Here is a 22,000-nt window from a genome sequence, read left to right on the forward strand (position 1 = left end):
TATACAAAACCCATAATCAGGTTTGTCGCGATAACGTTCGAAGTTCATTATAAACAAATTATTATACATGACTACTATACAACTATGTATATAATTATATATATATACATATACACACAGACATATATACATATATATATATATATACATATTAAATTTATATGAATCATTATTTTTTATTTCGTTTCAATTTATTTAATCATTTATCTATTTTGTTTACTTATAAATTTTATTCGTTTCGTTATTTATTTCCTGAGTACCCGCATACACACTCACTTTTCCGCAAAATTCACGTGATATAATTAATTAGTTTATTGTACATCTCCAACTACGTCTTGCAAGAGATCAAAGAGAATGACAGGGGGTAAGAGAGAGAGAGAGACAGATTGATTGATTTATTAATTGATTGATTTCATATTATGCTTTGGCTTGTCTTTGGAAAAACAATAAAACAATGTATTACAGATATAGAGAGAGAGAGAGAGAGAAAGAGAGAGAGAGAGGGAGAAAGAGATGAATTTCATCGTACGTAAGCATCAAGTATGCTATAATTTTGCGTAGAGAGAAAAAAATACAGATTCTGTATTCAGTAAACAACATTTATCTGCACGATATCGATGTCCAATATTTGATAAGGTTAACCGATTTTATACAGGCTATTGTATACAGTAGTAATTTTAATAATATTGACAGTAATAATAATAATAATAATAATAATAATAATAAGTTTAGATCAATCGACTTTTCCAGCCGTTCTCTGATAACCATAGGTATACTTATGTGATTTATGAAGTATACTGAGTGTTTGTGATAAGTGGTAGTAAATTGTAATAAAACTCATCTCTTATCGTATAAAATCTGTCTTTTTAACCCTTCGTGAGGCACGTGGGGGCTGTAGAGACTCTGAGCCTTTTATTTTTTTCTCACCTGATACAAAAATTTTTGTCAGTATGTTCCAGGAATATTCCAATAAATTGCCTCTGTTGCCGCGCTGTTTTCGCAATTTATTTCACAGCGATAAGTGATTAAACTCCGTCGGGGTCTGATCGTTTTGTACAGCGGAAACAAGTATTATCTGTGGTAGAGAACTAAACCCAAGGCCATTTCTTTGTTTCTGTCAACAGAAGTTTTAACGAAAGTTGAAGATTTTAGTTCTTTTTTATCAGTCAATAAAAACTGTACTTATTTCTTAAAAAATTTTGCGCCATACATCATTTTGTTTGTTTATGTATTCATCTGAGCAACTATGCTCAAATGAACCATTTTTATGCAAGGAAATATTGTTTATTCATGATTAGCAATGAATTTTAAATATGCAACGCGTAAATTCTTATTGTCAGATGCATAGACAAATATAATTTTCAGAATAAAACCTTTTCTTCATATTCCGGATGAAAATATAGCGTTAACAAAATGGGATTTTCAAAGACCCCACGCGTTTATTGGCGCTACGAAAGCTGACGCGCCTTACGAAGGGTTAATTGAAGATGATGAAATTAACGTTATTATATCGTTGATTCATTCATTTGATATACACACAATTTACTGGCCCAATATATACTTTCATCATGCATGTTATTATTGTATGATATGAGGCATACTTTATTATCATCACCTTTATTATTATTCGTTTTTCATATTAAATGTGTTTCACTGTTATTATAACGTATCATAATATAAAAATAAAAAAAATAAAAACAACTAGGAATAACAAAATAATATGTAGGTATGTATCTACTTATTACTCGCCCCTGCAATCTTCTATTTTGATATTGTTTTAAAATGAGTAAAACTAGGTATGTGTATATATATTATATATATATATATGTAAAGCTCTAATTATCGCGTGCGAACCTCGCAATAAGAACGGCCAGCCTAGAAAAACGAAAGAGAGAGACAGAGAGACTCAATGAGCGAGGATCACTCGCGTGGTGTGGATACTTGAATTCGCGGAAAAACTCTTTCCCTCTGGGGCCTTGGCGTTCTTAACGAGAGGTCGGACTGTATGGTGCTCGATGATTGATGTAGGTATATCGTATAATGAATTTTTATTATCTTAATGCTTCAGTATATGAATAATGATAAATCACATAGGTATGGTCAGCAACATTTTCGCAACTTTTTTTTGGTAAATATATATATTCACACATAGAGTATATATATACACGATATATATACAGTGAGTTTACCTAGGCTTGGAACGATTCGTGCGCCTGATTCAGCTAATCGGAGTAACAACAGTTCACGTTATTAGTTTTGACAATGTTTGGGACGGCCGAGGTGGGATACGATCAGGAAGTAAAAAGGAAGGCGACCGAACTCCAAGCTGGCTAGTCGCCAAAACCTGCGTTTATTTTGGGGTCCTCTTTAGTGCGAGTACGGCTAACGGCAGCGGAGTAGGGGTTTGTTTACCTGTCATTCGAATCACTTTGCTGATTCAGATATTGAGTGTTATTACACTTTTTTATTTTCAACCTGAAATTCCAGTAAAATGTATACAAATATCGTAATAACCTCATGAATGAATAGTAGTATTTGTAAGGATATATCATGCACACGGTGTATAGAAAATATATAGAACAATTTGAAAATGTCATACCGGCCGCAACTCTTGCAAACTCTCCATTCCTACTGCCGTTGGCCGACCGACCACACATCGTATGTATGTACATCAGCACTGCGAGTGGCAGAAATCTGTACTACTAAATAGGACCCCAAAATCAACGGAAGTTTTGCGGTACGGAGCAAGAAGACTAGAGACAGGAGAACGAACTCGGATGGCGGGGGTAGTCCCATATATGACCCCCGCCTGGCGTCGCTGCTAACCGTAGTGTACATGCGCAGTTTGGTACTGCGCAGTCAAGTAATTCGAGTCCCCCCCGTGGTCTAGAAACAGAATGAATGTAAAGATGCGCAGTATCGGATTGCGCATCTACCCTACGGTTAGCAGCGACGCCAGGCGGCGGTCATCTATGGGCCCATCTCAAACTCACATTACAATAGGAGTTCGGTCCTTCCCTCATGCTTCCTCTATACGATGCTCAGCCTGAATATGAGCTGTATCACCGATCGCCTGAATCAGGCGCATGGATCGTTCCGCGTCTGGGAAAACTTACGGTATAGAATGTATATTCATAATACGAGTTAGTTTATGGAATTATCATGTCATCAAGTGGAATTTACAGAATTGAAAATTTGAACGTTGAGACAGGATTCTTTAAATAAAAACAGAGCAGTGTGAACTATATACTATAAACACTTTTGCCTAAAGAGGAAAAAAAATGTATAATTAGGAAATAAGTATGTTGAAAAAAGTCTGGAAACTCTATCGCCAGGAACTGTTATTATTATCATTAATATTTTTAATAGATAAGCTTCGGAAATGATTTTCTATATTAAAATAATAACACTCTATATACACATATCTATGTATTTATATATTATATAAATTCTAATTCATCTTGATGTTATATTGTATAAATATAATACGAAATTCACCCTTTAAATATGGCAGTACATATTAGTTATAATACGTCGATACGATTTATTACAGTGTGTAATGTAATTAGAATATACCGCACAGCAAATTGTATCCTCGATAGGATTTTAAATATAATTCTATACAACTTTTTTGTCACCTATGTATACATGTATGTAATGCTATACGATGTATACCATATGGAGACATGTAAGATTAATTATCAAAAGAAATTTGATGAAATATTTCATGAACAACGTTAAAAATTCAAATGATCAAAATGTGAGTAGCGATGATAAGGATGATAACAGCAACAGCAACAACAACAATAATAGTAATGATAATAATAATAATAATACTATTCATTATAATAATAAAGTGAAATTCTTGATATCTATACGAGTATAATACATATTTGTATGAATATCATACAAACATCGATATACAGAGTGATTTATTATTAGTCATGTTTCAACGAATATTCAATGTCTTTCATGTAATATATACCCAATATCATGATTACGGACAATATATTTATAATATTGGAATAATAATTATAAAATACATTTTATCATAAGAATTGTTAAAGGATTGAATTTTCGATGCAGTAGTGATTTGGCGTGATTACGTAATTGTATACGGTGAACATTTAGTAAATACTTATTGTTTATATCTGATACATAATTATACTCATAAGTTCGTAAGTATTATTACGAGGGTTTCTTAATTTATTATCGTACATTCGTTTTTAGAAGTCGGAACTAAACTGCATATTGTATACATATAATAATTATACCTACGTGTGTTTTGTGTGTTCTTGCGTCAGTGTTATACGTTTTCGAACATATTTTACAAACGGATATTACCGGCAGGTTCTTGGCGTTAGACGTTGATGCTCATAATTTTCAATTTGGAGAAAACCGCCAAAGTACTACAGAGGTACATACTCGTATATAACATTATGTTAGTATTATATCAACAGATACAATAAAGTCCATTAAAATATAAACACGAGTGATATTGTACGAGATTAAACTAGACGGATGTTAGAAAAAAGCTTATGACAGAAATTTAAATGGAGAGTGTGAATTGGGCCTTATTTTTTTTTTTTTGACGGACTTCAATTCGACTCGACGATTTTTTCCCTATTCATGACTTAAGTGTAACCTATGTTCTATATCAAATATTTGAGTCAAAAGAGTTCACATACAACTATCATTTTCGCAAAAATTTTGTAATGTAGCTAGGATCCACTTTTAACAGGCGTCTGTACAAATGGTGAAACTTGTATTTACACATTTGCTTACGAGAGTGATGCACCATCTCTTAGGCAACCGGTTGCAATGAGTTTACGAATCGGGAAATAAACTCGGTTGTCGTAGTCATGGTGTGCATACACTATATCGGGCCTGTTCTTATTATTTATATTTTTTTACTCTTGAAATGAATAAATATTTATTTTCGTCGTTGTTATTAGCATTATTATTGATATTGATACTCCGGGGTCGAGATAATAAGAACTTGGGGGTGAAAATCGAAATAATAGATCACAAGAGTCATGTCGGATAGCTAAGGTTGGAAAGGGTTATTTAAGGTTGGTCCCGAATAATCTATATCGTGAGTCTCAGACGTAATATCCATTATTGAGATTTCAGGAAATACGCTTCATACGGTATATCTAGATACTTCAAAAAACCCGCAGGTGAAGTATCTTCGTCATAATTTTCATTCGTTTTTCTTCTTTACATATTTATTCGATTTTCTTGCATTCTCTTTGGGTTTTCTTTTTTTTTATTGGCAAAGTAAATATGTAACCGCCGCTCAATGGTGCAGATCACAAACCGTCAATATTATAATACCTTACGTACGGTTAAACTATTTTAGGGCTGCCTGCCTGCCACATAATTTTTTTTAATAAAGATTGGTAAAAAACGATCATTGACTTCCTAGCGAACGAAATCACGTTTTAGCGTGATCCTGATGGTTATAATTTAATATACATTCTACGTGGTAGTTATTCAATATATTAATATTGTTATTGTTATGACTATTACCCGCGAATACTATTCCTTTGGCATGTATTAATATTACTATCATTATCATTACTGATATCGTTATTATTATTTTCTTTATTCATTGTTTTAAACATATTTACAACGCGATTGGTTTCAACTGAACGTACTACAACATTAAAGTATGCGTTATTTCATTTTTTATTATCCGAATATGCTATACTTTTAGTAATTATATTCGATTGGTTATTGTTATCACGCAAAAGCGTAGCAGAGTCTCTGAATTATGTAGTTAGACCTGCTCGTTTATTGTTACCAAATCTGATCATCTTACGGAGAAAGGAAGACGGAGAAGAAAACTAATAATCAAGAAAAATCATATGTGACATCATGCATTTCCGAACGTATAGTGATTTGGATTTTGACGTACAAGGACGGAAAACAATGTTCAAAGAGTTAGAAACTGTGGTAAAATAATACCCTTTTCCATTATTTTTCTAATCGATCTTTGCGGCGTGGATCAGGTACTTCTTCTTGATAATTGCGCTGAAATTGAGAGCTTCACTCCAAACTACACCGAGACTCTTAACGATACTAAACGGGAAGTGGTAGTTGGACAAGTCTAGTTTTGTGACTCAACTTAAAGACTTGACCGACTATAGCTTTCGTTCCAGAATCAATTTAATTTTCTTAGAAGTGCAGTGAGATTGTCAAAGAGAAAAGAAGAAAAAGAAAAGGATTAGAATGAGATTAAAGAACACCGTAGTCGATCAACGCATAATTTGTTCACCTGAATCGAATAAATTATCTATACATAATGTGTATATAACAACCATCTAGGCAAATCCACCGTATTTACAAAAGAAGTACAATCATGTAATTTATGTATCTAGTTTGAGGTGTTCCATTCAATTTCCTTGCACCTGGATCGTTGGCGGCATTTTCATTACCCGTTACTGGCGCGGGACCAGCACTCGTTTTAACCTCGTCGAGACTGACGAGACAATCAACGATCATGGAACGTTGTTGATCATCGGCATCAGCACTGCCATCACTGCCGCAATTAACTTTAATCGAAGAATCGATCGGCTCCGTTTCCGGAACGTCGAAGTCAATGTCGAGAACTTCACTGTTGACCTGTATCTTGACGACAGTGTTGATCGGATAATTAAGGCGTTCGTTGACCTGAGACGCGGCAGAATTGCGCCGTCTCGAAATCTCCTCCGAGTCTAGAGGTGTGCCGATTCTCTCGAATACTTCGCTGCTGCAGTATTCGCACTGCGGGCAAAGTTTCGGCGTCTGACAATTGAAGCAGATCAGATCGCGCTCAATGTTTGCGGGAAAAATCGAACCTTTGACCGTTTTCCGGTCCCGTTCCTCCCACCTTTCCATTCCCTCCTCTATGTACCTGGCAGGGAATCCCGCAATGCCATTTGCCGGTGGTGTCTCGCAACACCTTGACCTTAAATCACACTCGCGACATAGAAGGAGGTTCGACTTGCTGCCCGGGTGGGACTTTGATCCTTTGCAGGCACCGGAGTACCACGCTTCCTTCCCGTCCTCCTCCATGGCTTCGTCCTCGCCGTCCGTCTCGAACAATCTCTGACTCAGACTGCCGATCGACTTCGTCTCGCTGTTCCGAGAGCTCGATCGCCCCTCGACGTACCGTCTAACTAGTTCCATTCTGTTCTTGCCGCGCTCACGCGGCCATGTTTCTCGTTAAATGATGCTCTCACGGTTGCGCTCGTTGTCCTCTAGACTCGACGACGAACTCGCGCCGCATATCTGCATCTCGATTTCGGCCAGTCTGTGTTCCACCTCCCACTGCTGCTGGTTCAGCTTTACGCTCATCGCCGCGTTTTCCGTTTCCAGTGTCACCAGGCGCTCACGGAGACGTTTTATCTCGGCGAGGAGTGCCTCGTGCGTTCCCAGAAGTGGCGCAGCACCCTCACACTGCACCAGCGGAGTCGTGCTGTTGCAGGTTGTGCCTGTGACAGAAAGCGAATTCGTTAGGCAAGCAGCGCCAATATTTTACAGACGGGACCAGACTTATGAGCTAACTAGACAACCTCCTCCACCACTACCGCTTACTGAAGGGCACGCAATTATCTACCTGTACTAGCTGATTGTGAGACATTTTATTATTCTATCAATTCTTAGGGGACATTTGTTTTAGTTGAGAGCAGTGTTGGGCGTTTCTTTAATCGAAACGAATAAACAAAAAAAAAAAAAAAATACTGATTACAACTGTAATTTGTAATTCGAAATATTTTAATTACAAATTACGAATGTACATAGTACCGCTTATTCTTTTAATTACAAATTACTGATGTAATTAATATTAGTTTCTCTTATAATTACCAATTACGAATATAATTATAGTATCGGTTTTTTCTTTTAATTTCAAATTGCAAATGCAATTAGAACCGGTTTTCTTCCAATTAAAAACTACAAATCTCATTAGAATAGAATTTTCCTGCTATTATATTTTCCGAATATATTTGATATCATTTTTCGAACTAATTAGAACCTTACTTCAGGTATTTATGGGTCATTACAAAGAAATATGACTGATTTGAAGTACAAGTGGGCCAAATCGTGTAAAAATGGATTCAAAGACTTGAAATTTACTCATTTTAGAGCTTTTCGAGCAATATGTTTTCGCACGATTTCAAATATCACGCTTGAAATTACAATTTCTGCAAACTACATTACAGGATAATTCGCATGGTGAAATTTTGCAAGAAGTAACAACGAGTTTACGCGAAAGTAAGTACAAACCTGAAACAAGCTGCAAGTTTAAACTTGTAATTTTCCCACTTCTACAAAAAAAATAACAATTCTGAAATATATTCGCTAATATAGGGGCATCGTCTAACGATAAAAGTATGAGGAACAAAGTTGTATATAATAACATGCTGCTTTAAAGTATTTGAGTAAAATAATTTAGAAAAAATCTGTACCATAGAACTCACTATGTGAAAAAACAAAATTCAAAATTTTGCAACATGCAATACGAATCGATGTTTAAGGTTGCTGTACACTGCTAATCTAAAGTTTAATTGGATTATCTTCCGACCACTTTTATTTAAAACAATATTTGATGAAATCAATCATAATCTATTCTCGGTATTAAAGATAGCTAAAACGTCAGTCACATCCCACACACAACATTTACCCCTAATGGATGTACCGTGGACATCCATGATTGATATGCAAAACCTCTATTAGACAACTATTTCAATCGAAATGAAGTACGCGAAATACTTTTGACAATTTAATAAAGAATCGAATCAAGCCTTTGAATGATCACGCTGAGTTTCAATTTATTCAAAATAACACGACGCGAGTTCCTTGCGATAATGTGAATTTTGAATCAAGAAAATGTGTGATCGAAATGACTAGAAATTTGATTGACCGCACTTCAATTGTTTTGTTTTGAAAATATGAAATTGTTGTATCAAAACAAATTTAGCTTATTCTAATTCAGATTTTATTGAGTCGAGAGTTAAACGGTTGAATTAGGTAATGAAATTTGTTATTACAAAAATCTTTGCACTGACTGAACATTAGAGTTATTCAAGCGCACAAAACGTATTCTTCGAATGATTACATTTATAATTCTGGTGGCTCCAAATTTTGTGAAATTTATTCGATATTTAATCGGTAACGAAAAACTTATTGTTGTATATGTAGAAGTATAAATTGAACATGTGTAAATAATTTATGTTTATTTGTCGTCAATATCAATTTCATGGACTGAAAATTTGGCGTTATGCTTCCGTCGATTGTAAAAGGGGTGATGACACATTTATATTTCGTTATTCTTGTCTGATTTCCTAGCCGACTACCCGTTTTTATAACTATTTCTGAAGCTATTTCCGTAGCGAGAGGGTTCGCCACCTAGTGGCTGTTTATAATACTAGTATACTGATGTTTACGATGAATATTATGAATTAAAATTACTTTTACCTCGTAAACAAATTAGTGCAACTGACTCGATCAGTTACGCCGAAGAAGCTCTGATTACATCAACAAAGAATGGCATTTAATCGATGTAAATTATTTGTTGGCTAGATTGGTGTATTATTTTATTTGAAGTACCTATGTAATTGTTTCTGTCAACTAACATGCGACTTTGAAGAATAATACATGAGCTTCAAATAAAATGATATTTAGATGACGCAATTTCGGAAACACATCAAAAGTTTCACTCGAATTAATACTTCACTCGATCACGATAAGAAACGCTTTTGTTGAATCGAGAAATTCGCTTGATTAAATCATTTCGACAAAGTAACTAAATCGAAATTATGGAATTGAAGTCATCGTATTTCGAACAAATAAGGGATACTAGATTGAAGTTAATGGACTATAACACCATCTATTTGGTTGGTTTTAGAACTCCTTTTCCTCCGTGTATGCATGGAATACCAGACATGCGTATCTGAAGTCATTAATTAACCGATTGCCATTGACATCAAATGACCCATATACTTGGAGTCACTCATATTTCCTTGGAATTACATAAATATACCTGAATTATGATTATAAGTATTTAAAAAAATAATATAAATTATTTTGTGAAAAAGTGATTGCGGGGAAATTCGATCCTGATTGCTTTGTGCATTGTAATTAAAAAAGATTCTAAGTACTTTTGTAATTTGTGATTAGAAGAAAAACCGACCTTAATTACACTTGTCGTTTGTAATTGGAAATAAAGATTATTCTAATTACATTCGTAATTTGAAATTAGAAGAAAAATAATACTAATTAAATTTATAATTTGTCATTACTAGATGAATCGAGTCTAATTACATACTTCATTTGTAATTAGAAGCAAACCGATATCAATTTCATTCGTAATGTGTAATATAATAAGTGGAGGAAAATGATATGTCACAGCATTGTTATTATGAAAAGTGAATTGCTGCCGTAGATGTGAATCGTACTTGCTTTGGGATACTTAAATTAAGTAGTTCTTATCTGTTGGAAGTCAATAATCCTAGGCTAATAACGTCGTCGCATTTAATTTAAAATCTATTATTTAGTATCGGTTTCACGCTACATTTATTTGACATCACAGAATGAAACCCCATCGTGTTGCACGAGGTTATCTGTGACTTGATACATTGTTAAAATTTTTTCAAAAGGATCAGCTGATTACCGAGTTCGAAGCCATATTGTCCTAATCGCGTATACTGCATGGAAACGGTGCTGTGACGTATCATGTAACCCCTCGTTACAACTGGAATTCTGTAGAATCCCAAGTACATATGTACATGTATGGATATCGATGCTTGAAAAATACGTGCAACACAACTTTGCTCGGTTGATCATGGTTGGACTGACACCAGTCCGTAACACCGAGGATGGCCGCACTGGTGAATAAAAAACGAGGAGAGACGATTTCATTGAAATCCATATGTAAATAACGCTAATTGATGCGGTATGGATGGAAAAGGGGTAAAATTTTGTAAAATTATAGTTTTTACGCTTACGTGAACCAGACGCTCGTGTACAAACGATTTTAATGCAATGACCTAATTGTAATTCTCATCGTCTATCTGAATATACACTCAGAGAAAATTATGGTTGTCTTTACCATAAAAAATAGTGTGCTCAGGGGACAATACGAATTTATAGTTAATAGAACTTATTGCATTATGTTGTTCCGAACTATGAATTTATGGTTGCATCTGACAAAAGTTTTATGGTTAACGGTACAATAATGAAGATCTGACCATGTTTAAACATTAGTGCGATAAACGTGATAAACTTATCGTTACTCGATTTATAATTTGGAAATTCAATACAGAAATTGTAGATTGCAGTTTCTTAACTTTTACTATACGAGTTGAGTAGCTTCATCGTAAGTGTATGGTAAAACTGGAGTGAAAGAATATAGACGAGGAACTCGTAGATAGCTCATCTCAATGATTTTTCTTGAGCGCAGACACCATTTTGACAACTTATTAGTAACTACAACCGTTGAAAACGCATTGTGGATCGATTAAAACCTAGCGCATTATTTTTTCGTAACCGGGGCTCGAACCCCTTTCGCTTGCAATGTTCGGATTATAAGTCGGGCACCCTACCTACTACGCCAAACTACCTTATGAGAAGTCACGACTTTATTTTATTGATAATACAGTGTATGGTCCATACGGACATGACGGGTACAGTCACTGAAAACTGATCAATAAGATCATTCCATTTGTCAAGTGAATTCAGCAAAATTTTTAGTAAATTCCAAGTACCGTAAATGAAATTTCCAAATATACCTGATACATTTACTGCACAATGAAGTAAATTCAAAATACCCTTGTGCGTATTTCCAACCAAGTTAAGCAAAATGACAAAATTATAATGCACATTTATCGAGAATGCTTAGTAATTCACTTTATAACACGAAATTTGTAATTCAACTACACTTTTGTGTTGTAAATGTGTCGTAGATTTTCAAATATTTTCAACAGTGTATGTTTAGTTGTTGAAACTATCTTCGTATGATCTTGTCTGAATAATTACTGTAATTGCGTTAACCATATTTAAGTCGAGTCAAACTATGTATGGTGCATTCAACTCTGACAAAAGTTGCAGAAATCATCTCGGGTGGTCTAAATACTTATCCGTAAATAGTTGATTATAAATTAGTTAATTGAACCGTACTCTATACTATCGAAGACTACAGAACAGAGCTCACCGCACTATACGAATATAATCCTGATGAACATCTGTGTATGGTGAACATTAAAAACAAAAATAAAGTTAATTGTAGTATTATTATAGTACCTTTGACGTCCTTGCATCAACTGTAAGTGTACGGCAAAATTGATATTGTGTTTATAGTGCGCGAAACGATAATTTGAGTAAATTCTACTATAAAAATTATCTTCCCGACTATAATATTTTAACTATACAGATTTTTAACTATATGCGAAAATTTTTCTCTCAGTGTAGAGAATATTGTACGTTCCTGCGTAAAATAAAAGAACATGACTCATGAAGTGTTGCACCGCAGATTTATAGAAATGTAATTGATTCAATTAGACGGCTAGAGCTGGTCGCGCAGGATAACAAACTGCAGTGTGCAGGTATAACCACTGCAGGATTCAAACTATGCACGAGGTGGAATGTGACGTCTTTAATGAACTGTACAAAGCTAGCTAACAAGGCGTATATATCCTTAATGGTTTTTTGTTAATCTTATTTACACTATGTATTTTCTGCAATGATTGAACAGTCAATAACAGTCAAATTAATCTGGAACATTCACTACAAAATTATTATTATTGCGCACGATGGTGTTGTTAAATTGTAGGAAAATTGTATTTGTTTTAATGTGCAACGGGAATTCTGGTATGATTTGTTGGAGGTTCTCAGGACTTTCAAATATTAATTACAGGAGATTTTAGTCCAGTTTTCATTTCAATGCCTACAAGGTGAAGGCCGCTCTACACAGGGTGTCTCATAATCTCGTAAATGTACCGTTCCGTTTAAAAAAACCAAGTTGACCTTCATCTGACCTTGGCGGGTCCACTTACGGAAAATATGACAACCTCATCTTCTTTCCCATTTCGAACCTTGCAACTTTTGCCTGGAACATTTTTCACGCACACTTTTAGTTTTCGAGATATTTGACTGGACTGATTAAAGTGAGACACCTTGTATACTGTTTTTATAATGCGTGTACGAATACTTGTATTTATAAAAGAATAGATTTTTCATTGTATTCGGAACCAGTCTGTATTTATATCATTGACAATAATTGAAATACCGACGCTGATTTTAGTAGTATCGGTTACACTGTCTAGCAGACCAAACTTTTTGTTAGTATATTCGGATCCTTAATGTAGGTATGGCTCGGGTGATATGGCGTGGCAAATTGGTTACAGGTAATGGTTTGGGTAAATTTGCTAAAGATCAAAGGGGACCGTAAACACCATGCAAATTTTTGGAATTTAATTCTGTGACATTGAGTCAGCGCAAATTAAAATATGTGATAAAAAACCAGTTTTATAATGAACACTTCATTGGGCGCGTCAGCTTTTGAGACGCCAGTTAGCAAGTAGGAGAGTATTCGGAGACCCCATTTTATTAATGTAATATTTTCATCGGGAATATAAATGAAAGGTTTCATACTGAAAACTGTATTTGTCTATGCATCTGGCAATAAGAATTCACGGGTTGCACATTTTAAAATCATTGCTAATCGTAAATAAACAAAATTTCTTCGCATAAAAATGGTTTGATTTCAACATGGTTACTGAGACGCGGATATAAAACAACAAAATAGTCCATGGCGTAGAATTTTTTAACCGGTTAACTGATAGGCTTTTTTCAGTTTTCCTGACAAAACTGGTACAAGCCAATTTTTCATGCATAGATAATAATTTGTTTCTGGAGGTTTTTGATGTTGCTGATTCCATTCGGGTACAGTCGATTCTGCGGCATTGTTACTTGGGGGAACCGAAATTTTGGGGCACTCTTACGAATAATGATAAAAGGCTCCCCAGTCCCCATAGTTTTAAGATCTTGTTTCAAGATACTTATAATTTTTATTTCCGTGCCAAATACTAAAGAATAAAAAACAAAACTAACAAATGAAATAAGGAAAAAAAAACTTTAAAAAGTTGAAAAATACTTATATTTTTACAAAAAATTACAAAAAAAAAAAAAAACAAAAAAAAGTGGAGTTTCAAATCCTTCCGTGATGTCCTCGGTGGTACACTTTGGGGTCATGAAAATTTCATCAGCTAACTACGGGGGTAAAAACTAAAAACAGTTGCAAATGTACGTATCTAATGACACCATTTTCAGACCACAAATTCCAATTTTATAAAAGTTACTCAAAAATTACGATATTTAATGACGCTAGTTTGAGGCCGACATTATGGATTTCATCATTTCCATGGTATATGTGGATAGAGAATCCCAAAATACTGTTGTGTACTAATTTTTATGGAAATCGGTTAAAAATTGAGAAAGTTATTCAAATTTGTACAGATATCATACAATACCAGTTAACCGGTTAGTAAATGAATACAGTTTTTATTGACTTAGAAAAAGTACATTTTTCGATCAATGTAAAGGAACATGTAAGGAGAAAAACGGTCTAAATAAATATTTATAAATTCCCAACTTTATATCATTAATATAATTTGCAACTTTTGATAAGATTTCAATTGACACAAAAAAAGAAGTGGCCTTATGTTTATTTCTCTACCACACAAAATACTTGTTCTCGTTATATGCCACGATCCGTAACACCGGTAGGCGCGTAAGGCCCGTGGAGACTCCGACGGAGTTTAATTACTTATGGCTGCGAAATGAATGACCAAAACAGCGGGTTAAAATAGGTAAGAGAAGTTTATCAGTTATTGACACGCTTAGACCAAATTATTGACCCTTTCATTTTCCAAAATTATAAATTGATGGCACAAATTCTGAATTTTTCGATGACTAAAACCAATTGCTAGAGCGTTAGACATTACAAATTTATTTTTTGATTATTTTAGAATTAAGGATCAAACAGACACAACGAAAAAAGGTCAATAATTGGGTCAGGGTCAATAACTGGTACACTTACCTTAATGACAGCACCAGAAAAGTTTCTGTCGCAACGGATAAAGAAATAAAGGGGGTGCGGTCTTTACGGCTCCCCGCGGCTAATGAAGGGTTAAATACAATCATGGCGTAAAGAGTTAAGGTGTAGTGCTGTGCATCTTTTCGTACGAACCAATAGAAAAGTTCCGTCAGTTGACGTCATAACAAGCAGTCAATTCAAAACTATTAAAAGATTCGGAAGTAGATTAGAATATCACACATGAAACGTTGACTGAATTCTTCACTCCACGCATTGTCGAACTGCGAATACTTCCGCCTCTGCAGGTCCGACCACGATTCTTACAGCGCTTAACCGAACAATTGATTATTTTATGGAATTCGTATAACGATGTGAGTCAACGCGATGCGTGACCCACTAAGTTTGTTTTTGCGTTTATCAACGTTGTAGTTGAGGTTATGTTGTATTTTGTACGCGTGAATGCGCCTGCGCTATGGGTTTACTATGATTTGTCGTGACGTCAGCTGGAGGAATACGTGACCTTGTACGAAACTTGATTCTCTATCGAGCACACCTAACTCCTTGCACTATGAATACAACGCAGTCGGTTCTAATAGATATGTTGTCACCAGATGGCGTATTCTGAATTCGGGTATCCCGATACTTTCGGAGAAAATGTCTGGCTCAGATTTGGGACATATCACTATGCGATCGAGCAAGAGCTTGTTAAAAAATGGTATATTTTTATCGCTGCACTCTATTTAGGCCGTTGAGGGATCCCCACGGTAGTCGGGGGACTTACCGGATGGCGAGGATTGTTTTCCACTGAAGTGTTGGAGGGATGCGCCGGTAATGGGCGGCCTCTGGTTCTGATCCTCGTTGCTGTGTCCGCTGCTGGTTGCGCTCATATAGTTCTCCATGCTCTTGGTATTGCTGTTATTATTATTATTGTTACTGTTGTTATTGTTGTTGTTGTTAGCGGCCACAGCGTTTGTGCCGCTGCCCTGGCTACTTTGCTGGCAACGCGATGCGACTGGACTCGGCAAGGGAGAGAAGAACGAATGCGTCGCCGTCTTAGATGTCGCCACCATCGCTACCGGCACCCCCGACGCGAGGATCGGCACCTGATTCCGCGCTTCCACCGCCGAGACCCACATCTCCTCGAGGGGGATCCGACCCCGCGACTCCACCAAACCGGGTGTGCTTTGGCACCTACCCATGGCCGCTGCAAATTATGATAACACCGTCGTTAACCGGCTGATCCGCCATGTTGCATTTTATCAAAGGCCGATCCGCAGTCGTTGCGGACATTTTTGAAGTTCACGAAACCCCATTGATCTATGGCATATTAGAATTTCAATACTGAGTGGTTTTTTTTCTGCCACTGGATACTCGAAAATGACACTATAGGCACATGTCGAATCATTGTCAAAAAATAATCCTCGAAATAGAGAACCATATAAACTCTTTGATAACGCGTTGGGTAATATTTCACTTATAACTATTTGACAATCCGGTAGATTAGGTGTTAGGTGTTGAATTAATTCTAAGGCGAAAAAAATAAGAAATTGATAAGGGGCCATTCAACCAAAAACGTTCGCTTTTTGCACGATTTTAGACACCCCGCTACGTAACAATGGTTCGTTTGATCAGATCCCCCCAAAATAATACGTGACATATCACAACTCTCCCTTAGTCACCCTTTTTGGTCTATTGATTCTAATTGGATGTGTTTCTAAGATTGTTCATAATGAAATACATTCGGGGTACTCAAAGTGCAAAATTTGAAATATAGAGACGGTTTTTTCCCCTTAAAGTGCTTCGGAAAAGACGAGAGAGAACCGACTTGAAGAACAATTACGGTAAAAATCACGGATTTTGGATTTGTGTACAGTTTTTGTTTTCATATTGTATCCAGACTTATACGAAGTGTACGCAAATTACTAGAAATCACATTTCGCATACAATACGGAAATAAAAACCGTATACAAATTCGAACAGGACCGTACTTATCTATCCGACATTTTTGCAGGGTTATATCAGCTGATATGCTATATCAGCGTAACTAAATACACTAAATACAAAATCTGGAATTTGTTTGACCGCCGAGTCCTGAACGGTCACATTCTTTGATCATATAATGTAAACTTGACTGCACTATAAATTCCATGAATGTTTTAGGAATTAGCGTCGCGTTTGCCGATTGATCCCTGACGTCAATGAGCCTTTGCGGTCTGTGACTCGCTTCGCAAATATGGCCGACTGGGACACAGGCGTACTGTAAACTGGTATAGGAGTAATATTATACATAAATGAACCAGACAAATTCCTTCCATGGCTAGAAATCAGATTAACCGATCGAGTTTTGATGAAATATTAAAATATGACTGCCTGCATTCGTAGAAGTTGGATAGCTTCATCTTCTTGTTTGAATATTGATTTCTGCAAACAGAGTGTGTCTGAATATATGCATTGACAATCCTCTTTTTCCATCCATCCTCTCAATTTCAAGTAATTTCGTTAACCCTTAAGATTATGTGGGGTAAAAAACCCATTCTCAGGGATGTGCGCGTGCCTCTGTAAGGCAACCCTATACGCGCATTTTATGTTAGCACCTGTTGCTCTGGGTTATGGTATCAAGCGGAACTAAAGAGCGCTCGATTCATCGTCGATGCAACGAGTGCATTCGAGGATCTCAAATATAACCCTACAAAGTTTACTGTTCTGAGGTAGTTCCGCGCAAAAATGTATTTCCTATGATCAGTACAATACAATATCGGTAGCTGACAAAGAGATGTTATTAAGCTGAACCCTGAACGGCGATCCAATATATGAGCGGATCTGAATAATATGGCACCGAAAGTGCGATCAGCTGATCGTTTCAGCAAAATTACACGTTTGTATAAGCTATGAGCATGCTTCTGTCTCATCACATTTAGATACAGTGAAATTAGACTTTACACATTAGACAGAGTAAAAAATATGAGTCAAGTGTTTTTCAACTGTGGCCACTTAGAGAGATTCTAGGCTGCAAGTTCTGTCTTCCGAAATGTTGGATCCAGGTTGTACAGTCTTCTATATTTCGTAAATGCGAAGTCGCACAAGTACAAGAAAATAGAATTATATCTGTTTAATAGAATGAAACGCAACCATTTTTACCTTTTTCAAGCGGTGCCCTCTTATATTTCTCAAGTCTTTTTACGGCGATTGCTTCCAGTCGTACCCTGGCCGCTGGATACTCCTTCAGGACGTCCCACATGTCCTTTTTACTCAGCACGAACAGGTCCGAGTATCCGACGGAACGAACGCTAGCTGTTCTCCGGTTACCTACGTCGTTATAGCCAGTTAATTATTATCAGATAGTCCCAAGCTCCCCGCCACATCCGTCGGCATTTCTTGCTTTTACAAGATTTATTTTTGATTTGTTTAACCCTACAGCTATTCCTACACATCAGCGCAATTTAACCATCTGGGAACGAGAAAACTTTATGACAGATGCAGTTTTTCTCATTTTTTGATAGTAAGTAAATAATTTAGATGGTCAGTTGTCAATTTTGAATAAAGATACATATTGAAAGAAATATTATTTTTTATTCAAGGATTTGCTTTTTGTTATTTCTCTATTTTCGGTGATAATTTGAAAGTATTCTTCTAAACAATCTTATGAATTATATTGTACTATATTTATAGATATATGTAGGTATAACGTACTCATATTATCCAAATTTCAAATTCAACTTGTCTCGGAATTTTCATCGATCATCTGGTAGCAAAGAATCGAACTGAACTCGAATCATTTTGACGCATGATTACGGTGTGCGATAAATATAATGTCAAGGTGTACACATTTAACTTTATCTTCGATTCGCCTTATCTGAGCACTGCTCAGCTCTTTCATTACTTCATGTTATATTTATTACTTGTATATTGATTTCTGTTTTTTTTTTTTCAAACGAATTCTACTCAAGAATGCAAAAAGGAATTGAGTATTAGAAACATAAAGAAAAATATTCTATACGATCAATAATAACTGCAGTACAATAATGAGTACATAGAGGATATAGGTATAGATACGTATATTAAGCAAGGTCTACGATATTAATATAATAAAGTGAATATATAGTAATAATAATAATGAAGGATAGAAATTGCAACTTTTTTACTTCCTAAATACGTGGGTGGATTGTAAGACTCAACAATACTAGCACGAAACTAGACCCATGTCAATCCGCGTACATACATTATGTATATAGGTATCTTATGTACGTGAGATGGAGTTTTGGAAACCAGCACATGTGTTTGGAATCTGTGGTGTTGAGTTTATTATTCACATATAAATGTTTCCCATAACATAATGTAAGAAAACTGAAAACCAAACCGAAGTTATCAAGCCAGTGTAATTATATCACGTAAAGGTACGGAACCAAGATGTCTGCTGTTGGTAAGCTTCCGATTGTATTCCGCTTGGCAAGTCGTTTACAAAATCAAAAGTTATCGAAACGACACCTCAAGCCAAAAAAAATTAGAGCAAGAATGTTTCAGTCGTCGGTTCATTTTTGGTAAACGCTTAGGAACTAATTGTAAGGATACAAACATGGTGTAGAGCAGGAAACAGTGGATAGTTGTTCATTAGATGCATATGTGAAACTAATTGCATCTGAGAACAACTGCATCGAAGCACTCACTCACGAGTAAAGCCGCGAGTTTTGTACATTTCTTTGACGGTCTCTAGTTTAATAATAAAATTATTAGAAAATTATTAAAAACGGATAATATTAATTATACATTGACTAGTTAACTGGTGGTTGCTAATAATTTTATTTCACTTAAATTACGTTCGCAAATTTTTTTATCGTATACTCGAAAAATACTACGCATTCAACATAGCAAATGATATTTTGAAAAATGTAGCTTATAAAAACAGAAGCAATTTCGGTTTGGATACATTGCCATGTAAACTTCTGTATTGGGAATATTCCAAAGGGATTCTAATAACTATTTGTAGTGTGGTAAATCGTAATAGGATGGTGTACGATAAGGGGGATAAGAGAGCTCTATCAAAAAATATTAAAAGTGTTGTAATAGTATTTGACTGGCAGAATTGAATCGCACTGATTGAATACTTCTGAATTATTTTTTTTTCACCGGTATGAAAGAGCTTGTGTCATTGGTGATTAGAAAAAAATTATTTTAGCCAATGAGAAAGCAGCCTTGAACGAAAATCATTCTTCATCACAACCAATAGTCTGCCAATGATAGAAAGTGGTGTGGGGGAAAAATGGTGTGCGGTTGGTAAAGCAGTAGCTTGAGAGTAAGAAATGAATGTGATCTAACTAAGAGTATTCAAGATAGTGAGAAATATAGATTGAGTAGTGGAGAAAGAAAGAACGAGAAAGAGAAAAAGAGAAGTAATCCGCAGGAATACGTAAGCACATCATTCAATTTTTACTAATCTGATAGTAAAATAACTTATGGCTTGCTAATAACAAGGAAAATTTATAAATATAAGGGTCGCATAGTGTTACGTATCCATTCTAAATCAATAATCCATTCCAAAGTATATTGGGGGAGACTATCAGCTCATACCAGGCTGCATTATGCGATGCATGACGATCGAATAGCGTCGTATAGTTGCTGATAATGAAGAAACGTAAACATGAGAGATTGAAATAGGGACACCCTGAGTCCCCTGGCTGGTTGGAATATTTACCGCACTCTTTACCTGCAGTCCCCATATTGAGGATGCTGATTTCTCCGAAGTAGGAACCCGCCTTGAGCGTCGCTAGGACGGTCTTTCCGTTGTCTGCTACCACCTGTAGGCGACCTCTGTTCACTATGTACATTTCCTTTCCCACCTCACCTGTCAATGAGGGAACAACGATATGTTTTTCATTTTTCGACGCTTGCGTTGTGAAATCGGAATGCTTGTTTAGCACAAAATCAATATCTAATCATGATTCCAGGAAAACAATGATACACGTTGATCATGAAGACATGTTCAGCACAGTGTTCAAAGAGCGTGAAACCATTAGAATAATCTATGTTTCTTTTTTAATATTATGTTCACAATACGTTACTTTCGTGGGAATTGAATGTAGCCAAGTCATGAAAAAGATACCGATTCTCTCAGAATACATCTTGAAACCCTGGCAACTACGTATTGTGTAGTTTGCATAATACTCGATGATATCGAGTGAGAATATTTACAAAGAAATTTGATGACGGATGGTAGAAAAATATTTTAAATTGTTTCACTCACCTTTGCGGCAAATATAATCACCGGGTGAGAAAAGGACGGGTCGTAATCTCAGCACCAACTCACAGAGGAAGCCTGCTTCTGTATTTTGGAATATTTCAACTCTCTTTAAGGTGTCCAAATGAACGTTTATCGCCATTTCAGCTTTCAGTTTATCTGAAAATAGATTCAGATGTGAGTCGAATCAATTTGATGCTATAACGACTTTTGAACGGAGCAAAAAAGGTGCGATAGAGTTGCAAGCACAACTCTATGATTTAAAGTATAGGACAATTGGTAAAAACCTTGTAACATCGGTGGAACTAGAATTACCTGGTAAACAACTAACTGCCTTTTCTTCGTCGGAACACTTCTGGGTCAACCACAGATAGTCAAACCACTTGATCACCTTGACCTGCAAGTGGTTCGGCACCCTTCGCATTCGCATGTACGTCTTAACGCCGTCTAGTTTCGCTGAAAATGAGGAATAAGTTTATTCAGATTGATTTAATTGTGCGACAGTGAGAATATAAAAAGAATGCCGAATGCAGAGCTGAAGTAAATGCCGTAGGTAAAGTGAATTCGAACAAGCATACCCCAAGTAAAGACGCTCATCATTGGATCTATAGGATAAGTTTTTTTTTCACAGGGAAATTCGTAAAAACTTGGAGTAGGGCGAAAAAAAAGGCTACAGAAAAAAAATGCGG

At 35.8% G+C, this 22,000-nt stretch overlaps 1 protein-coding gene across 1 annotated transcript; it reads right to left on the bottom strand.

The window, feature by feature from the left end:
- Positions 1–187: 187 nt before the first annotated feature.
- Positions 188–21,863, bottom strand: LOC124306314 (probable basic-leucine zipper transcription factor Q). Its single transcript, XM_046766871.1, has 7 exons — positions 21,627–21,863; positions 21,318–21,470; positions 20,769–20,918; positions 18,218–18,385; positions 15,861–16,283; positions 7,263–7,478; positions 188–1,968 (listed from the first exon to the last, which is right to left on the bottom strand). The coding sequence occupies exons 1-7, from the start codon at positions 21,739–21,741 to the stop codon at positions 1,907–1,909; spliced, it is 1,287 nt and encodes a 428-aa protein (XP_046622827.1). The 5' UTR covers positions 21,742–21,863; the 3' UTR covers positions 188–1,906.
- Positions 21,864–22,000: the final 137 nt, after the last annotated feature.

This window comes from Neodiprion virginianus, chromosome 5, assembly GCF_021901495.1.
Source record: "Neodiprion virginianus isolate iyNeoVirg1 chromosome 5, iyNeoVirg1.1, whole genome shotgun sequence".
Classification (NCBI taxonomy): domain Eukaryota; kingdom Metazoa; phylum Arthropoda; class Insecta; order Hymenoptera; family Diprionidae; genus Neodiprion; species Neodiprion virginianus.